The sequence below is a fragment of the Uloborus diversus genome, chromosome 5, assembly GCF_026930045.1.
Source record: "Uloborus diversus isolate 005 chromosome 5, Udiv.v.3.1, whole genome shotgun sequence".
Taxonomy (NCBI): Eukaryota; Metazoa; Arthropoda; class Arachnida; order Araneae; family Uloboridae; genus Uloborus; species Uloborus diversus.
This window is the reverse complement of record NC_072735.1, coordinates 30,955,939-30,974,763: the sequence shown is the minus strand read 5'-3', so window position 1 is coordinate 30,974,763 and position 18,825 is coordinate 30,955,939. Positions and strand designations below refer to the sequence as shown.

The 18,825-nt window shown below is 32.8% G+C and overlaps 1 protein-coding gene across 1 annotated transcript in view; it reads right to left on the bottom strand.

Annotated features, from left to right (window-relative positions):
* Positions 1-7,172, bottom strand: part of LOC129222526 (LIM/homeobox protein Lhx5-like) — a 163,626-nt gene extending 156,454 nt beyond the window's left edge. The window contains exon 1 of the mRNA XM_054857037.1: positions 6,225-7,172. Coding sequence (XP_054713012.1) covers positions 6,225-6,400 — 176 coding nt within the window. The 5' untranslated portion in view covers positions 6,401-7,172. The remainder of the gene's footprint in view (positions 1-6,224) is intronic.
* Between the last annotated feature and the right edge of the window lie 11,653 nt (positions 7,173-18,825).

The following is an 18,825-nucleotide window of genomic DNA, read 5'->3' as shown; positions in this document are numbered from 1 at the left end:
TCCGGTTTTAAAACTTAAACGGGAAAATAGGCAAAAAACCAAAACATTTTGAACATGAATTCTGTTTTTTATACATTATTTGCCTGCTATCAAATCCAATCCATTTTAGAATAAATAAAACATTTTATAGCTATTAAAAGGTAAAGTTATTTCTGTAATGCACCATTGATTAAATTTTTGATGAATGATTATGATTTAAGTTATGAATTGATGAAATGCGGTTAATTTCAATAGAATTTGCTCGAACAAACGTACGAAAATTTTTAAATAACTGCGAAATGTTCTTATTTTATGAATAAAAATATCCATCTTAATTATATGAATGCATAAAAAGGGGAAAATAACAGTAATAAGATTTTACTCTCAAAATTTTTATGCAGAAAAAAATTGTTCAGATTTAACAATTTTTTTAAAAAGTTCAAACACATATTAAGGTAAAAAAACTTTGTTTATGTGTTTTCAGAAAGATCATAAATGGAAATCATACTTCGAGCAGTTTATCCCTTTCCCGTTTTAGATGGATCGCAGAAGTTTTGCATTTAAAATGATACTATTATCCAAATCTTTTGCATCCGTATTTTAAAAATAATTCATGTAAAAATACCTATTAAAACCTTGACAATAATTTAACTGAAATTCGGTAACGCAGTGGGATAGATAGAATTGTTAGAACAAAAATTCTGTTACAATTAACGTTTCACATCAGCGTAATTGAATCTAAAAAGGCAAGAAAACACGAAATTTTTCGCTCAACACTCAACAATCCTTTGGATGCACTGAACAAACGTTAATTATATTGCTCACATTAATTGTATAAAACGACGTACGCATCATTTCTAGGGAACGTAGTTTAACAAAAATTATTCCAAACATTCCAGATAAAATTCTTCCATGTATTCCCTCCTGCGTTCTAAAAAAGACTCAAATTCGACGCGCCTCGAAGCGGAGAAAAAGGTACCATTGAATTTAGAGAATTTATATCTGAGATAAATAAATAATCATGTGAATCACTGAGCTTGAGATTAGAGTCCTGTGCATTATTAATCCTTAATTCCCCAATCGCGAAAGATGACTGACACGACAAATATGGGTTCTACAAGGCTCATAATTTAATCATCAGGTTCTCACTGTTAATCTCTTGCAAGAGCTGGATCGTAAATCACTTTAAGAATTAAACTCAATTACTCAAAATATATGTTTTATTTCTGGCGAACGGTGTACCTGTAGATGTTGAAAGGAATGAAATTTTGTTTTGTGTGGTTTCAATTCGGCTGTAGTGTTTGGATTGAAAATGTTTTTGATGAATATGCGCGTTAAAAAGTGATGCTTAAAAAAATTACAACAACCAATGCAAATATGATTTCAGTACGTCAAATGATTTAGTCATTAGATTGATCTGATTAATATCATCCTTGATCGTAGTTTTTTTTTTTTTATCTAGATTTGACCGCATTTTTTTTTTTTTTTTTTTTTTTTTCACTTCTTGCTGAAGGTGTAGTTTAGATGCAAAAGCAGTAAAATTTAGCAGTGCATGGTTTCACTATTAAAGTTCCAAGTTCTGTTAGTATTTTTTGAAACATTTACTAGTGTAAGTCTCTAAAAAAAAATATGACTGTTAAAATAATATTATTTTAATAGTTTGCATAAGCTGAATCATAAATTTCTCAGGTATAAAATTTAGGTGGTTGAACTAAGAGCAGAATTTCAACAATTGTTTATGGGTAATGCATAGGCTAATATTCCAAGATTAAGAGCACTAAAATACTACAAATCTTCTACCACATTTCGACTTCAAGTTAAAAAAAAAAAAACATTACAAAATAAAGTATAGTTTAAAATTAAGCATTTAACTTTTTTTCTCCACAGCATTTTTCGATTCGAAGAATTAAATTTTTCTCAGTATTTCACTTAATTTTCTTTTCGACATATTATTTTTAATTTAGCTATACAATGTTAAAATATATTGTTTCAACAAATTGTGTGGTAACTGTATTTAGATGATTAGATGATTCTGAAAGCATTACACTTGACAGTTCATCAGAATTACGTAACTTTTATCTTATGAGATCTTTTTTTAATGAAGTGTAACATTCCACATATGCGAGCTAAAAAATCACAAATGGAGTTTATTAATGTAAGAAACAAATCAAAATTTTTTTCGCTGGAAAAATCGTAAGAAAATTCGACTCTTCCTGAAAAAATGATAAGTTCAGGAGTTAAATATTGTGTGTTTAGTTTTTTAAAATGATTTTAAGTTTAGACAATTTATTTAAGCCCACTGCCGGATGAAAGACATAAAGTATCTTTAAACGAATAAGAGTTACGTAACAGAAGGTAGAGTAAAGAATAAACTACGTTTTTCGGAAGTATTTGTGAATGAATCAAATTGTACATTTAAACTGTAATTTGTCCATTTGAATTCAATTGTATTCTGAAAATATTTGAGCAAACTTTACCCGTGGTTAGTCTAAATTTATTATCCACATTCAAAAACAGTTTCGGATTAAAATTCCGGTGCTTTAAAGGCAATTAGCATTACAACAAAAACAGTTTCAGAAAAATATTCTTCGATTTGTAAACCACATGAGATTTTTTCAAATATTCATTTCTTTCTCTACAAATGCGCTCTCAGTAAAAGGACTCCAAGTTAATCTTTAAGCTATTGTTATCTTTGCTTTTATAGTATAATAATTACGCAAATTTGATGGATTTTGTGATTAATTCAAGAAAAAAAAAACACATTTTTCTTGGGATAAAACAAATGATGCTTAAATTTTGCTAAAATGAAAATGAAAATTCCCAAAATTATGCGAGATAAAACGAACAGTTCATTCATAAAAGAATATCAACATGCTTAAAATTGATGTTTTAACTGTTTGAGATACATAATTGATAATGATTATTAAATGCAAAACAATCGTAAAATGTAAACAAAGCAAAGTATGCTTTATAAATTGAAGGCAAGTTTAAAATTCTAGCAGGTCAAAACAATTTTACGGTAATTAAATTTCGGAGGAATTAACGAAAGTTTTAATACACTTGTAAAATCATCACTTAACTGTGAGTTTGTCATGCAAGCACAATATTTAAAATGCAAGCTATTACTAACACAGCATCAGACTTTTTTTTAAACTTTTGTTTTAAATATAAATAACTTAATGTTATAAATATGAGCGTCCGAGAAACTTTTAAGACTATAAATTAATGAAGAAGTTGGAATTATAGTGGAAAAGTGCTGTATGAAAAATCCATGGAGGGAATATTGTAGTATAGATTTTTGAAAGGAAAATGAGAAATTATTATTAATTTTATACTTTTATTTTAATCAAACAAATAAACTTGTGTTAAAAAATTTTGCTTTTATAAATTGCATGACAAATAAGAAGCCGTCATTCATAAAATATCAGCTGGGGTATATATTAGCTGTATTAAAGCAAACACGACCAACAGGTAGCACGGTAATGAATTACAAGCATTATTATACTATCAAACCAATACATGGAATAGATTAATTGTGGGCATGTTTTTTTCTGAACTTGGTGCATAGCTTTGCATTTTTACGGGTATGTTGTAATATAGCAAAAATTTAATATCAATATTCGCAAGCACTTTCGGTTTAAAACACCAGTTTGATACTTTGCTTTTTAGAAATATTTTGTGGTTTTTTTTTCTCAGAAAACAGTGATTTTATTACCTTTCCTCTTTTGCTTAATAATGTCGAATTCTTCCAGTTAACAGTTTTTTTTTTAAGTTAATTTTTATTTCGTATTGTGCATAATTGTGTTAGAGTTTGATTACCACTACTTTAGGATACAAGAAGTTTTTTCACATGGAAATTGATATTTCACTTCCCACCAGCCCAGGAAAAAAACCTATGTTTCAATACAGACTTAAATTTTAATTTGCTAAGAATAATCATTTTGTTTTGGAACTATCTAAATAGGCTTAATCCTGACGTATAGCTTCTATTACATATTACGGTAGTAAACATCTAAAATATTGTAATTATATCCCTTGCACTGAGTATTATTTGAGAAAGAAAAAAGGATAACTAATAACAAAACCGTTGATTAAACCGTTAACCGTTGATCCAATAGATTCTTCTAATCTGGAAATTTGTATCCAAGAACAGTCAGTTAAGTTTAAAAAATGCAAAATGATTTAATATGGCATCTTTTGTTTGTATATAGCTTAACAATTGTCAGGGTGTTTATTGTTAATTGTTTTTATTTGAAACTGTAGGATATTTACTGAGTTAAATTTACTTATTTTTCGGGTAACTTCTCATAAAACTATATAAGTAAACAAGAACGCTTAACAGCGTAAGATTGCTTTAATCTATCTCAAGAAATTGCAAGCTTTGTATTAATAACAACATAGCACGATTATTCATGGAAAGTCCTTTTTATAGAGAAGTGTGTTAACTTTCCCTTTCATCTCAAAAGGCTTCTACAAGTATATTTTATAGATGCTTCTTATAAGAAAGGTTTTACTCATGATTTCAATGCATAATATAGCAAGTTCAATTTGTTTTTCTTCAACAAACTAAATAATGTGTAAAAGATTAAAAGAATTCTTCTTTACCTACCCACTATCCTTTTTTTTTTTCGCTGATAAATTTCAGTGACTTTCTTTAGACTGTTAATCAGAAAAATCAGTTAACTTTGTAGTGTTATAAGATTTGTATTTATTATCTTCAATCTCCATTTACTATCGTTAAGATCCGTTCATTTACAGCTTATAAAAGTCATGCGATTTACGTCCTTTCTCTACAGATTCTTATAGAGGAAGTGACAATCTAAAGTCTATATCTTTTATTTAAAGTCTATATACTACATTACTTCATACTGCGATTGAATATCATTTAGAGTGCAAAACGGTTTTAAAAGAGAAAAATTAACAAGAATTAGTAAAAATTGATAACAGGAAACTAAGATATATTATTTAGTCAAAAACATATCGTAAACGCACTAAAACTCAAAAATAATGAAAACATATTAACGATATTAATTGTAATTATGACATTTTTCGTTTTTTTTTTTCTTTCATTTTTGAATTTACATTTAAAATGTCGGTTAATGTTCATTTCGTTACGATTTATGTTAATGCTTAGATGTTGCCTGTAAACTCAGCGTTCAATATTTATAGCAACTTCTTTACTTCAAAAAACGCAGCATATCATCACTGACTTGATCTCTCTTTTAAGATTTAAGTGATTGAATTTTTGGGTTTATCGACAGATTAAAGTACTAAGTTTAAAGCAAATTCACGAAAAATATCAAGATAACAATTCGAGTTTAAGAAAATGTAATGTTTTTTTCCTAAATTTTGATGATCGATACTCATATTTTTCAAGGGAACCGCATGTGCCAACCACTTTTCATAAAGTAACAAGAGGTGGTCATTTTAAAGTGGATTCACACTGTGCCATTATACATATAAATAAACAGCTCTTTCGGGTTTTAAGCTGCTCGAGAAAAATGAAAATATTTTGTGCTGGGGGCTGAAGCATGCATAAGACTATAGTGTTACTTAATATGATATTGAGATAACTTAAAAAATATTTTTGAAGCAAAAATTTGGAAAGAAAAAAATTTGTTTAAACTTTATTTGAATCGGTTATTTACCTATCTGTATGGCTATCTAACCATGTAGTCTTCAGGTCAAACCAAAACACAAAAAAAAAAAAAAAAAAACCATATTGTAGGGCTGATTACTATACACCCCCTTGCCTCTATTTAACTAATTATGAATCAGTATGCTTATACTATCGTGCTATGTTCAAAAGTGGTATCTGCAGACGAGCTTAAAACGAGATATTGCTTTTTAAAGTTTTAAGATTTCATAAATTTGTTTCAGACGCCACTTTTTCAGAATGTTTTCCAAAAATATTTCCTTATCTTAAATGACCATAGAACACTGTATTTTGGCAAAATACACTGTTAAAACTGCACTTTGCATATGACACTTTTTAGAGTAAAGAGGTCAGTTTGTTCCGTATGGCAAACTATGGCACCTCTAAGAGGGCCATTTATCTCCCTCTGGGAACCTCAAGGGGGCCCCTCTGGTGTAACAAAGTTTCACCATAAAAAGTGCTATATGCAACCCGCAGTGTAGTGAAAATAACTCAGTTTGTTTCAAAAAATGCAGATACAACTTTTTTGCTTAGCACTACCGCATTAGAAGTAGCAACGAATTGCTGCTTAGAAAAAATGATTACTCACTTGAAAAAGTCCGTCCGGCAGTAGAGTTTGCCCTCCCTGGAGAAGCATTTCTCAGTTAGATTGCACTTGCAGTCGCAACATTGCACGCACTTGGCGTGCCACGACCTGTCCAGTACATTGAGCAGGAATCTGTCCAGGATAGGTCTCTCACAACCGGCACACTGTACCATCTTCATGTCGTCGTTCCTGAGCAAGGGCAGGGATCGGCCCCCTCGCCCTCTCCAGGCTACGAGCGTGTCCACCTTGGACGACCTCAGCCCTCCGCCTCCACTCGGCTCATACGACAGACCCAGGGCTGACAACTCGCTGACCAGAGACACTTTGGAATCCACTTCTGGGGTCGCCAGCGGGAACAGAGTGAATGTGGGTACCTGGGTCGAGGTACCACAGGTAACTGAGAGTCAGGTGGAGGGAAGTTTCAATTTCATCGGTGAGGAGTCGAAAAATCTCCTGGTGGTCAAGTGTTTGGAAAACTTTTTGGGTTCCAAGTTGGTGCAACTTGTTGTTATGTCTTCCAGGGCAAAGACGATGACTTTGACATTGCTTGTTCACTTGGTGACATCAATCAAGTTGATCGAAGAAATGTTTTTATTAGTTTCGGCTTGACTGTTTGGGGATGTTTAAATTGCAATTCTTCAAAATGATTCAGAATGCCAGAAAGCAGAAATTGAATCTATTCTTACTTTCTTCCTTAAAATTTATAACAGCTTATGTAGAAACTTCTATTAATTACTGCTCATTTCTTCAATGCATTTATTCATATGCCATACTCTTGTTTTATGACGAGACCATTCTTATGAATAACCAATGATCATCTTCTAAATTCAATGTTAAGTTCTTCTGCACACTCAAATTATGTTTTGAAGCTGGTTTTGAACAATAATGTTGGTTCAACAATAGAGCTTCTGGCAGTTAAAATGGATAGCTTTGTTCGCATGAGACGACAAATAAAACATTGATGTAACACTGAAACAGTAACTTTCAGTACTGTGCACGAAATGTAGTTTCACAGACGTTTTCTCGTGCAGTGCATAACTTTTTATCTTCTTTCAAATAAAATTTCTCTTAAAATCCATTTGCAATTCTAGACCATAAACTTGAAATCTCGGTCAGACGACGAGGCTCAGAAAAAAAAAATTATTTCTAAGCGAAATGATTCCTTGAAGTCTGTTGACCGACCACTGAAGTCAGCAAGTAAACACAACCACCGACCTGTCGTGGCCAGTACCACGGCGAAAATGGGACGGTAGCGAGCCGCGTGCGTTCGAATCGTCTGTCCCAGACTTGCTTTCTCGTCTGCGACCGATGCAGGCGCAGCGTGTTTTACCGCCCCATCCCCTCTGCGTGCGTCTTTGGAATCTCGGGTAGTGGGAGGAGCCACCGACCGTCAATCAACTTCGCCGTTGCCGTGGAGATGAGATTTGGGATGGCCCTATTCTTCCGTCACGTGGTTTTTCCATCGCGAAGTCAAAAATGAGGAGTTTTATAAAGCGAAACCGACATTTAATCAAAATTTCCGCATGGTATTGCATGTGCCTTTGTTTGGTAGTTTTATTCACACCACTCTCAGTTATCGTTTTAATTCAGAATTTCAATGGAGTAAATTTACCAGCGTAGCAGCGAATGTTTAAAGAGTACACGCCACAATGCTCACTTTCTTTGCCTCCCACTTGAAGCATAAAATCGAAATCACAAATAAAAGTACACTAAGTTCGTCTGAATAATGAAAATACTAAATAAATTCCAGAGATTTTAAATGGTTACGGCGACAGAAAACAGAGTGTAAGTTTCTCCTAGTTCACTTTCGATTTAAAAAAAAATATTGTAACACTTTGCAACCATTCAAAACAGTTTACTGTTGTGAAATTTGTACTTTTTATTTTGTTTTCAAGAAAAAAGTGCAATTTTTTTTTAAACTAGAACACATCGCCAAAATTAAACATTTAGTCAAAAAATTCCTTTTTTTTTTCAAGAAAAACGAAACTCGTTTGCTGCTTTAGCTAACACCCAAAAAAATTTCAAAATGTGCACTTAAAGAGTTTTTAAAATAAACGATTTAATTACTTTCGATACTAACAGTGCTTAGACGTAGCGGCGATGACGTAGTGTCTTCTTGAATCGACCAAGGTTAGCGAAGCGAACTTTAGAAGATTGTCCTTTAGCTTAATGGCAATCTGGAAACTGAAGCTCGTAGTCATCACAGTCATTCAGGATAACTTTCAGAAACTTCGGATATCTTTGAGTCACTTCAATTTTTCTAGTATATTTGACGCTCAAAAGCAACAAAAAAAAAAGAAAAACTTGATGACCCAGTGCTGCACTCACCTGGCAAGGTTATGAAATAATATTTCTTCTCTCTATTTCAAAAAAAAAAAACTTGCCAATTTTTATACAACTTATTGCATTATTCAATAATTCTGAATTTACTGTTTGGAAACCGTTCTTTAAGTTTTTGAAAGTGCCCTTCTTACATTGTTATCTCCTATGTTAGCTTATAAACGAGAGAAATCTAGTTTAGTTTAGTTTATCCAACGCCTGTCCGTGGTTTTTTGGCCATTCGAAGTCGAGGCTCCCAATAGCGCCGATTCAAGTTGTTTGGCAGGGGAAGACGAGAAAAGGAGGGTTTTTAATTGTTTATTTCTCCCTCTTTTCTTTCTTGTTGCAATCATTTGTAATAGCGCAACAGTTGAGAGTCTCCTCGGTGATCGCTGTAGAAGATTTAGCGTTACCCAGGGTGCACCACGTAAAACCTGCTACTCTACACCCCACGAGAGAAATCTTGTGAGGTTATAAAGTGCAAACGGGGAGTTTTCAATCATTTTGAAATTTTATTTTATTACATTAAAGTTGAACTTCTGGTCTTGAAAAATTAATTTTGCATATTATTCTTGACGTTGCTCAAAGTTACCCTCAATGGCAGGATAACTAAAAATAAAGCAAATAATGTATTTTAAATGGGTTTAATAAATTTTATATTTAAATTTTGGATAAATATGCACTGGTTCAGGGGTGTTTGCTCCGTTTTATATCAAAAAAGAAAAAAAAAAATGCAATAAAAGTATTAAAACATTAGTGGATCAGTTTAAAATAGAGAAATTGAGCTCAAGTTACCCTAATATAAGTAATTGTTTTTTTGCAAAATGTTTGGCTTGAGACGTTTTACAGGAAGTGGTCAAACTCTTCTTGCCTGCTCCCTTCATGTGAACGTAATTCTTTTTTTTTTTTTTGCTTCAAAGTGGGTTTACCAAAGTTCACATAAGGACAAGAAAAAGTAAAGTTTGTTTGACACAATACACTGCAAATTACATTCTTTGAACACGGACTCTTGGTGCCCTTTTTAGAACACGTTGAAGCACTTTTTGGAACATTTACAAAATGCTTCTGAGAACACTTTTCAGAACACTTATTTGGGTTAACACACTTTTTTAACCTTTATGGGGGCACATTTGAGAAAATGTTTTGAGCACAACCCGAATCCCTTCTTCTAGAACACTTTTAACATACTTTTTTGGGCCCTTATGGAACACTAATTTGATAATTTTACTGCACTCTAACTGGGCAACTGTAAATCGCCGCCAGAAATGAAAGAAAATTCATTGCAACAATATTTCTAGTAGTATTACATTGAAAGATTCCATTGAATGGTATTAAAGAAAGCTTTTAAAATTGCCTTTATGTGAAAGAAAGCGATGATTTCACAAGTGTAGCCAGATGTATTCGCAACCTTTTCTCAAGGTTGCCTGCCCCCAAACAGTTTTCAAATCTTTTCATATGTTAAAATTAAACAAGTATTCTGAGCGGGACACATCAGGCAACTGGAACATGTTTTCCAAACTAAGATGTTCCAAACGTGTTTCCAATGTATACAGGGAGTTTGTAGTGTACATTACATTGCTTTATTGCACTTAGGACAGCGTAGAATTTAGCAAGTAATCTTTTGCCATATCAGCAAGATAATCCACCAATTATTGAAATTAAGCTCATTAAAATAAGTATAAATTGCGCTAGTGTTAATATATTAATGAAAAGAAAGACAGTTTGTAATCAATATCGAGTGCTGTACGTTATTTTCTGATGATCTGACCCAAAGTCTACATTCTACATAAAGGTGTTCAGATCCCCCCTTTCTTTCTCCCTTTCCTTTTCTCTGTTTTTCAAATGAAAACCACATGTCTTTAAGTCTAACGTTTCTGTATTTAATTTAGCGAATGTAATTTAATCACATCATTTCAATTAATTTAAATATATTGAAAGGCATTAAAAATATTTTCTTTGGTGGTTCCAAGCATTCAATCTAGGCATTAATAACATTTGGGCTTACATAGTTTTAAGTACAAAACTTTAAGAAATGTTGACAAGTTTACAACTCATTTATAAAAGAAATATTGTTTTTACACTATCAGTATTTTCAGTCACTGTTTGTTTTAAATGTGGCTTAAGCTCACATAAACACAAAAAAGGTTATGTAAAATTCAAACTCGGAATGTATATGTCCGGGGAAAACTCGGAAACTACCAGATAAATTTAGTTGAAATTTCAGACATTGTGTTGGTTAGTGCTGGAAAGGGTTATAGACCGTTACGGAAAAAAATGGATTAGTAGTTCTTTTTTTATTTGAAGTTTAATTTTAGGAAGCAAAAATAGATCTTTTTACTTGAAAAATGTATCGTATCGTCTCAATTTCAGTTTCTTTGAAAAAACGCTGAAAAAATTTCCACTAGAAGATTTTCTACCTACTGTTTAAAGGAACGGAGGACCTTAATTAACGAGAGGATAAGTTATGAGCATTTTAAGTAAGTTAAAATAAACTTTAAATTTGACATTTGAATCGTCACCATTTTTGCTCAAATGTGGACAAATAAAATTCTTCAACTGTTTTTAGGCTTTAACTGTTTTAAATTCGACATTTGAACTTGTCTGCGCTAGATACTGATTTTTTTATGGAGTTAATTTAGCTGAATTAATGCCATGTTGCTGCCATTTTTGCTCAAGTGTGGACAAATAAAAATTTTCAAATGTTTTTAGGCTTCGCTGATACTGGGGAATTAAAGCATTTCCTCCATTGATTCATTTTTCTCTTTAAGTCTATTTATTTGTCCGTGCAGCCTAGGGACAATTGCTTAAAATTTTAATTTGAATTTATAATTGAAATTTTCATTACTGTTGTATTTTTCCTAAACGGGAACTGAAAGTTAGTTTTTAACGTTATGAAGGAATAGTCTAAGTCCAAGCTGATGTAGATTTTGAGGAACTGGTGTCCTCATTCTGATGGGGAGTTAGGGGAATATTGTTCTCATTCGAAAAGATTTTTTTTTTTTTTTTTGCTGCTTTTTCAATCATAATGTGTCTTTCCTTCTTTTTTTAGATATACTCTTGATGCTATTTCGGAATTTTTCTTTATTCTGAATTTTGCTTTCAGAATTATTTTCTCTATCCATGTAGATATTTTTAAAGCGACGGTTGAAGTTATTGGAAAACTGTTCCGCTTATTCTATCAGAGGTTTCTAGAGACTAATTTCCTTATTCCAATAGAGACTTTCGGGAAAGTGTTCTTTTTCTAAAAGACAGCTAAATGAACTACTAGCTGTACCCGCACGTCAATGCCCGTGCTAAGAATTTAAAGAATTTCCTTTGAATGAATGAAAATCCTCCGTTCCAGCACACACCATTAAAAAAGAAAAACAGCGCAAGTTCCTTTGCAATTTAAAATATTTTTTGAAAGTTCTAAAAAGCATTAAATTGCATTAACAGTTGCTTTAAAATGTCACATGATCCGCCAACGTCATGGTTTATTACCTATTTTGACAAGCGACCAAGCTACCAAAACCCAGCCGATGAGCAAGCGAAGCGAACTCCAACCAATTCGCGATCCGATCTTTTTAACTAAAACGTTTAAACTGAAACCCTGCTCTCTCCTCTTTCCTTCGAAAAAAAAGAATGTATTTTAAAAACGCATTATATATTTAGCACAAATAGAAAATTCTGTCCTCCGTAGAAAAAAAGAATTTAACTCAAATACGGAACGCATAAGCAATTTACATAAAATGATCATTTCGCTCCACCTAGGAGAAAAATGTTTTAATATAAAATCCGCATTGCAAATACAAAATGAAAATCCTGTTCCCCATAGAAAAAAGAATTAAACTCAAATACGCAAACGCAATTTATATAAAACCAGAAACGATAAAAGTATTTATTTTGATATAAGAATTGCGCACGCCAGAATAGCTCACAGATGGCAGAATTTTTTCCTACCTCCTTGACACTTGTCGCTATATATTTAGGACAATTCACACAATATCTTTATAAATTATTGCCTACGTGTTATTCTGAAGTTTAAGCTATATTATTGTCAAGTTTCATTAAAACCCATTCAGTAGTTTTTGTGTGAAAGGGTAACAAACATCCACATGCATTCATACTTATACTTTCGCATTTATAATAATATTAAGGTTTTTTCTCATTGTAATTGGATATTTCATTAACTGTTGTCTTTATTCTGACGAAAGTTTTTTAAAGACATCGTTGATCTCTCACTCTAACAATTTTTTCGGCATAATCCGATTCGAAAGAGATTTGATACGAAACTCTGGGACTGAGCTCTTCATTCCAATGCAACATTTGGTGATTTCAACAGATTTTTGTTTAATTCTGAACCGATTAAAAAAACTTTCTTAATCCTTTAAGGCAAGACGGCGTCGTTTGAAGCCATCTTTTTTTTTTTCAGTCAGTTTTTGAAGTTAAAGTTTCTGTTGGCAAAAAAAAAAAAAAAAAAAAGAAATGATGGCCTCAAACAAAGCTACCGTGTCTGGTATGGTTAACTTAGATACTAATCTACGCGGAAATTTGAGTATTTAATCCTATATAAATTTCAATCTAACAGACGGAATGATCCCGCCTAAGATTAATTAAGAAGAAACTTATATCGCAGATGGCATTTACGTGAGAAATTTTCTGCTTTTTTATTTACAAAACCAAAAGAAGTAAAACTTACATTCTAGTACCAAAACATTGAGGAAATCACAGAGATTCTAAATTTACTTTCGGTTTTGTTACAAGAAAATAAAATAAAAATGTTTTTTAAAAAATTTCAAAGTACATTTTTGTAGATTTAACACTGGCGAAGGCCAGAGATTGATTGAATCAAAATGAAGGGAAATCAAAGCACTTTAAAAAGTAGCTATAGAATCTGTTTCCCCTTTTTTCTTTAGTACAAAGGATTATTGATATGAAAATTCTTTAATTTTAGTCTTTACTTTCAACATCTAGCTTTGTTTTTACTTCCTTTTTCAAGAAAGGAAGTATTGTATTCGCGAAAAAATTTTCACTCAAAAATCGCCTTAATTTCCATTTTTCTCACCCTCGAATGAATGTTGAGTTTTTTTTCGTGGGATATATTCCTAGGAACCTACAGACACCCGAAATATCCATTTTGACGACCCCCGAGTTAATTACAACGAATTTTCGCGTGACGTCCGTATGTACGTATGTATGTGCGTATGTGCTTATGTGCGTATGTGTGTATGTGTGTATGTATCTCGCATAACTCAAAAACGGTACGTCCTAGAAAGTTGAAATTTGGTACGTTGGCTCCTAGGGGGACCTAGTTGTGCACCTTCAATTTTGGTTGCATTCGGATGTTTCTAAGAGGGTCTTTTGCTCCTTTTTGGGAGGAAATCATTGTTAATTTCGATGTAAACTCAAGTGGTGTTATAATTTGTCGGACACTTGGCGATATATCGCCAGTCTTTAGGTCGCCAAGTTTTGTCGCACTTGGCAACAAATTTGGCGATTTTTTTTTAATTTTAAATTTGATTTAATTTGGCCACTGTTGGTGATATTTAGAGAGTAAACAGTTGAATCACATTAAAATTGCCAATGATGGGGAAATGACATTAAATTGGAGTAAAAGGAAGTCATGTGATGCACACATCAGCTCGTTTCTTTTATCAGGAACGAAAACAAAATACAATGATTTTTTTTTTCTTTTTTTGGTGGAATAAAATTTTTGCACCCTTTAAGCCTTTTTATAGTATCACATGATAAGTATACAATTTATAATATTTCATGAAATAATTTGCATTTTGATCTCAAGACAGTGAGAGAGAGAGAGAGAGAGAGAAAAGGAGAGATAGAAAATCGTTTAAAAAATGGAAGCGCATGTAAAAGTAAGTTCGTTTATTTATGGGCGAACTTTAGCTTGAAAAATACTTAGATGCTAGTTATTATCTTCTAAAACCACCAGATGGGTTCAACAAAAGTTTGCACGTTTAAAAATCTTTTGTCTACAGCCATCGTAATAGTTTTATTCTTAACAATGGCGTATATTATGCCTAAAAATTGCATACACAATGAGAACTCATAAAAGCTACAGTCATTTTAACTAACAAAACGCAATTCCACTCAGAGTCTAAAAACTGCTTCACGATATTAATGACAATTCAGTGAAATCCTGTTACAACGAATACCAATACTACGAAATTTCCGTTTTAACGAAGCGAATTTTTAGTACCAATGTAACTGCTGTTACATTTCTTGAATTACATTACAACGAAATTCTCGTTACAGCGAACAAAATTTTTAGTCTCTAGAAGTTCAGTGTAACGGGATTTCACTGTATATTAGAGCTTGAAATTTTTCTCAGTCATACCCAAAGCCCGACTAACTAACGTGGTGTTACGTTAATTTGGAAACCCCCTGAAGACTATGGAGTGGTTAATTTACAGGTTAAGGGTCCATCGGAATGCACTTTTGGGGGTCTCTTTGTCTATCACAGAACTTTGTATTAAATCATTTATCATGTGCATTTATGAATCCTCTTTGAGGCCCCTCATAATTGCGACAAAGTAAAGTCATTACTGGCGGACAGATTCAATAATCCCTACTAAGGAAGTTTTTTTTTCCAATTAATTAGTCAAAAAATTTTTTTTTATTATTTTACATACATGTATTTTTCATGTAAGTGCAATATTATGCATAGTTCTTGAAGTAAGTAATTAATTCTTAGTTATATATATTAATTTTACGTTTTCTCCCCTTAAGGAGAAATGACCCCAGGTCAAGGCCTAGACGGCCTGTGCGGTAATCAGGCACTGGTTATACCGCAGTTCTGTAAAAATAAAAAAATATTTTTAACTGAATAATGTTTCAATAAAAGTAGTTCTTGAGAAGTAAGTTGACATATTCAGCGCAATTTTTAACAGCATTGAACAAAACTCATTTTGAGGTCCCGAATCTTTTGAAGCAGATTTAGTGTTGCCCATTCAAAAATGTCTAACCGATGTCATTTTGCGACATTTTTTTTTTCTGAGTAGAAACAAATAATGAAAAAAAAATTACCCTTTTAAAATCTGGAATTCTAATCTTTATTGATATATTTGGTAAAGTAACGGCTGTTTTATGTTGAAAGATAGACCGAAAATAACAATTTGGCTTTATGATGCGCTTCAATGGCGTCTTCCTGCCAACGAAAACAACTAAATTCGGGAACTCTCGATTTCAAACACTGAAATAATGTCTTTATGTAAACAAAATCGCGTCCCGCTTCTTCCTTCCTTGAATTTAAAAAAAAAAAAAAAAAAAAAGAAAAAAGGTGAAAAGAAAGAAAAAAAAAAGTTTAGGCAGTGAAACCTACGCGTTTGCACTGAAAAATGTCACTCATCGCGAAAAACCATCCTCCATAAAACCGACACATAAAACGGCTACATCGAACAACATCAGTTCTATCAGCAACAAAACTTTAATTGAAAACTGGTAAAAAGACCTTCCATCGCCTTTATGTTCTGTCCGGATCTATCCATAATCTGTAAAATCCACAGGTGATGTTCGATTAGTGGCGTTTTCTTTTTTCAACCCCATAAAACTATGACGGTTTTGTGAAGTCTCCCTGTGCGCAGCCTTCAGTTTGTCAACATCGTGGAAATGAACTTTCGCAGTAGCGTGCGTGTAATGGTCTAAATCGATTTTGATAAAGCAAATAGAAGGTTATACGCGGTGGGTATTACTGCCATCAAAAACTGTTTGCTCAGGTTGCTTAGATTAAATAAATAGAATACTTCATTTGGCATTTCGGTTAATATGATTTTCCAAAGAATCCTTTCCAGGCTTTTTGCCCTTCTTTCCCATCTTTGTGGCTTTCAATTGTGCATTTCCATCATGTAAGGTAGTCATGTGGCAAAAGGTTTAAACGTAGTCACGTCGAAAAAGATGAGTAAATATCTAAAAACATGGAATTCGTTTTTCTGATGTTATTTACTTTTATTCATTTACTTATTGGTTGAAACATTTTCAACCACCACAATAGCGGTTGAAGAAGATTCCGCCATGCAGTTGGTGCTCATTTTTACACGCTTTCAATTTACAAGTATTCACGATTTTGCGGAATAGTTACTTCCTTCCTGTTGATGCTCCCGTCAAAGTATTTCTATTTTACAGGATGACAAGAAATAACTTGGATACACATTATAATTTTAAAGCTAATGAAAATATCACGACCAAACTTCAAAATAAATAGGAATACCTTATTTCGTCTAATATATTTACAAATTTTCAAAGCGGCTACCTTTAACCCTAATAGAGAGCTTGAAGTCGTGTCACAAAATTTTGGGCTATTTTATCCCATTCGTTATCAACAACCGTTCGTTATCAACAGGCAAACGTGTAACAACCGCATAGGGATTTCTGTACGAATGCCAAAGTTTTATAAGGTATAGGCCCTTGTCTCCAAGATGGATCAAACAGAATAATTCATTGGGTTCAAATTTGGGGAATTCGGTGGCCATTCTTGAGCTCCAATGAAGTCCGGAAAATGTGTCTTGCCCCAATCTTTAGTGCCTTCAGCTCTCTGTGCAGGTGTGGAATCCAGTTGGAAGGTCCATCTTCTGTAATCAAACAGAATAATCCATTGGGTTCAAATTTGGGGAATACGGTGGCCATTTCTGAGCTCCAATGAAGTCCGGAAAATGTGTCTTGTGCCAATCTTGAGTGTCTTCAGCTCCCTGTGCAGGTGCAGAATCCTGTTGATAGGTCACTCTTTTGTTTCCAAAGAACTTTTGCGACCAAGGTCGTCTTCCAAAATGAGTTTGCGATATGTTTCTGTTACGAACGTTTTACTTTGTCCCTAAGCGTTTGGAACAAATAAATCTCCCCCCCCCCCGCAAAGAAATATTAATCCCACTTATTAACATATGCAGTCGTTAAAAGAAACATAACATTTTGCTTACCTGTGAAAATATTAACCCATTTCTAAAATTTAAGAAAAAAAGGTAATGATTACACATATAAATTTTAATTTTACTGCTCATTCTTGCCGCAATATTGGCACAAAAGTAGTTTACGTAATTGGTGCGTAGTGGCGTATAAACAATGAAATTAGTAGAGACACATCAATGAAATATAAAAAATTAGGAGAAAGAGTTTCATAATTAAACTAAGGTTTGTGCGCCAATTACGGCCATGCGCACCAATAAAGCCAACCCCCTTTTATGCTGTGTAGGATAGTACAAATTTGCTCGATTGTAATTTTAGTCATCAGGAAACTTAACTGATGATAAAGCGTTATCAACAAACAGTTCATTATCAACAGGCAAAATTACAGCATCCGTTATGACAAACCAGTCGTGTCAAAATTGCCTTATCCTGTTTTGCATTTAGTTTTGTTTCCTCTAGGGTTCATTGTAGTTTACTAGTATAAATTCAAAAAGACAATGGGGTTGTTTCCTTCAGTCAAAAGTAGTACTTTTAGTCATTGAAACTGATAGAATAAGCAAAAAAAAAAATACCATGGACCCAGAAAATACTTTCGTTTTTTTAATTAATTTTTTAAAATGTGCGATTTTGCAAACAAGGAGTGCTCTTGATGACGTCACAAATGATAATCTCTGGCGCATTTTGTACCGCGTTTCCACGTCATGATAATCAAGAAGCGAATTAAAATTGCACTCTACGTTTGCTATCTATTTTAATCGTTGCCAATACACGTGTGTAAAGATGCGAATTAAATATTGTGGTCTGTGAATGGCAACACAGAATGGCATTTCATCATTTGTGATGTCATCGGCAAGAAATGTAAACAATGAAAGCGCATCGATTTAAGTTATTTTTTTTTAATATTAAACTTAAACAAATTATTTAAAAAAGGATTAGATCCTATGTTTTTAAGCATGTTCTTTCAGAAAAAAATACTTTTAAAATTTTGGAAACGATCCCATTGTCTCTGTGCACCGTCATTTTTTCCTGTAATTTGACAACCTTAGAAAAGTATACTGTAGCCCAATAAGACCTGGATTGGCATAAATAGGACTAGTCTCCTTATTCATACTCCGAAAGGAGAGATGGATGATATGATCTAGTGCACATCTGTGCACGAGCTGCGCGAAAAAGTTCCAAAGTTAAAAAAATAATAACGTCTTATTAGTGAACCGATTGTGATGGTTTATATTTCTTCTTCCCATTGAAGTAAGTATGGAATATTTGATAATGATTTTGAGTTAATCAAATGTGATTAAATATGATTTTATATTGACAAAAGAAATTTTAATTTTTTAAAAAGTTTGACTGTCTTTTTGGCGTTTTTCCGGAATTGGCTTTATAAGGGAACCCT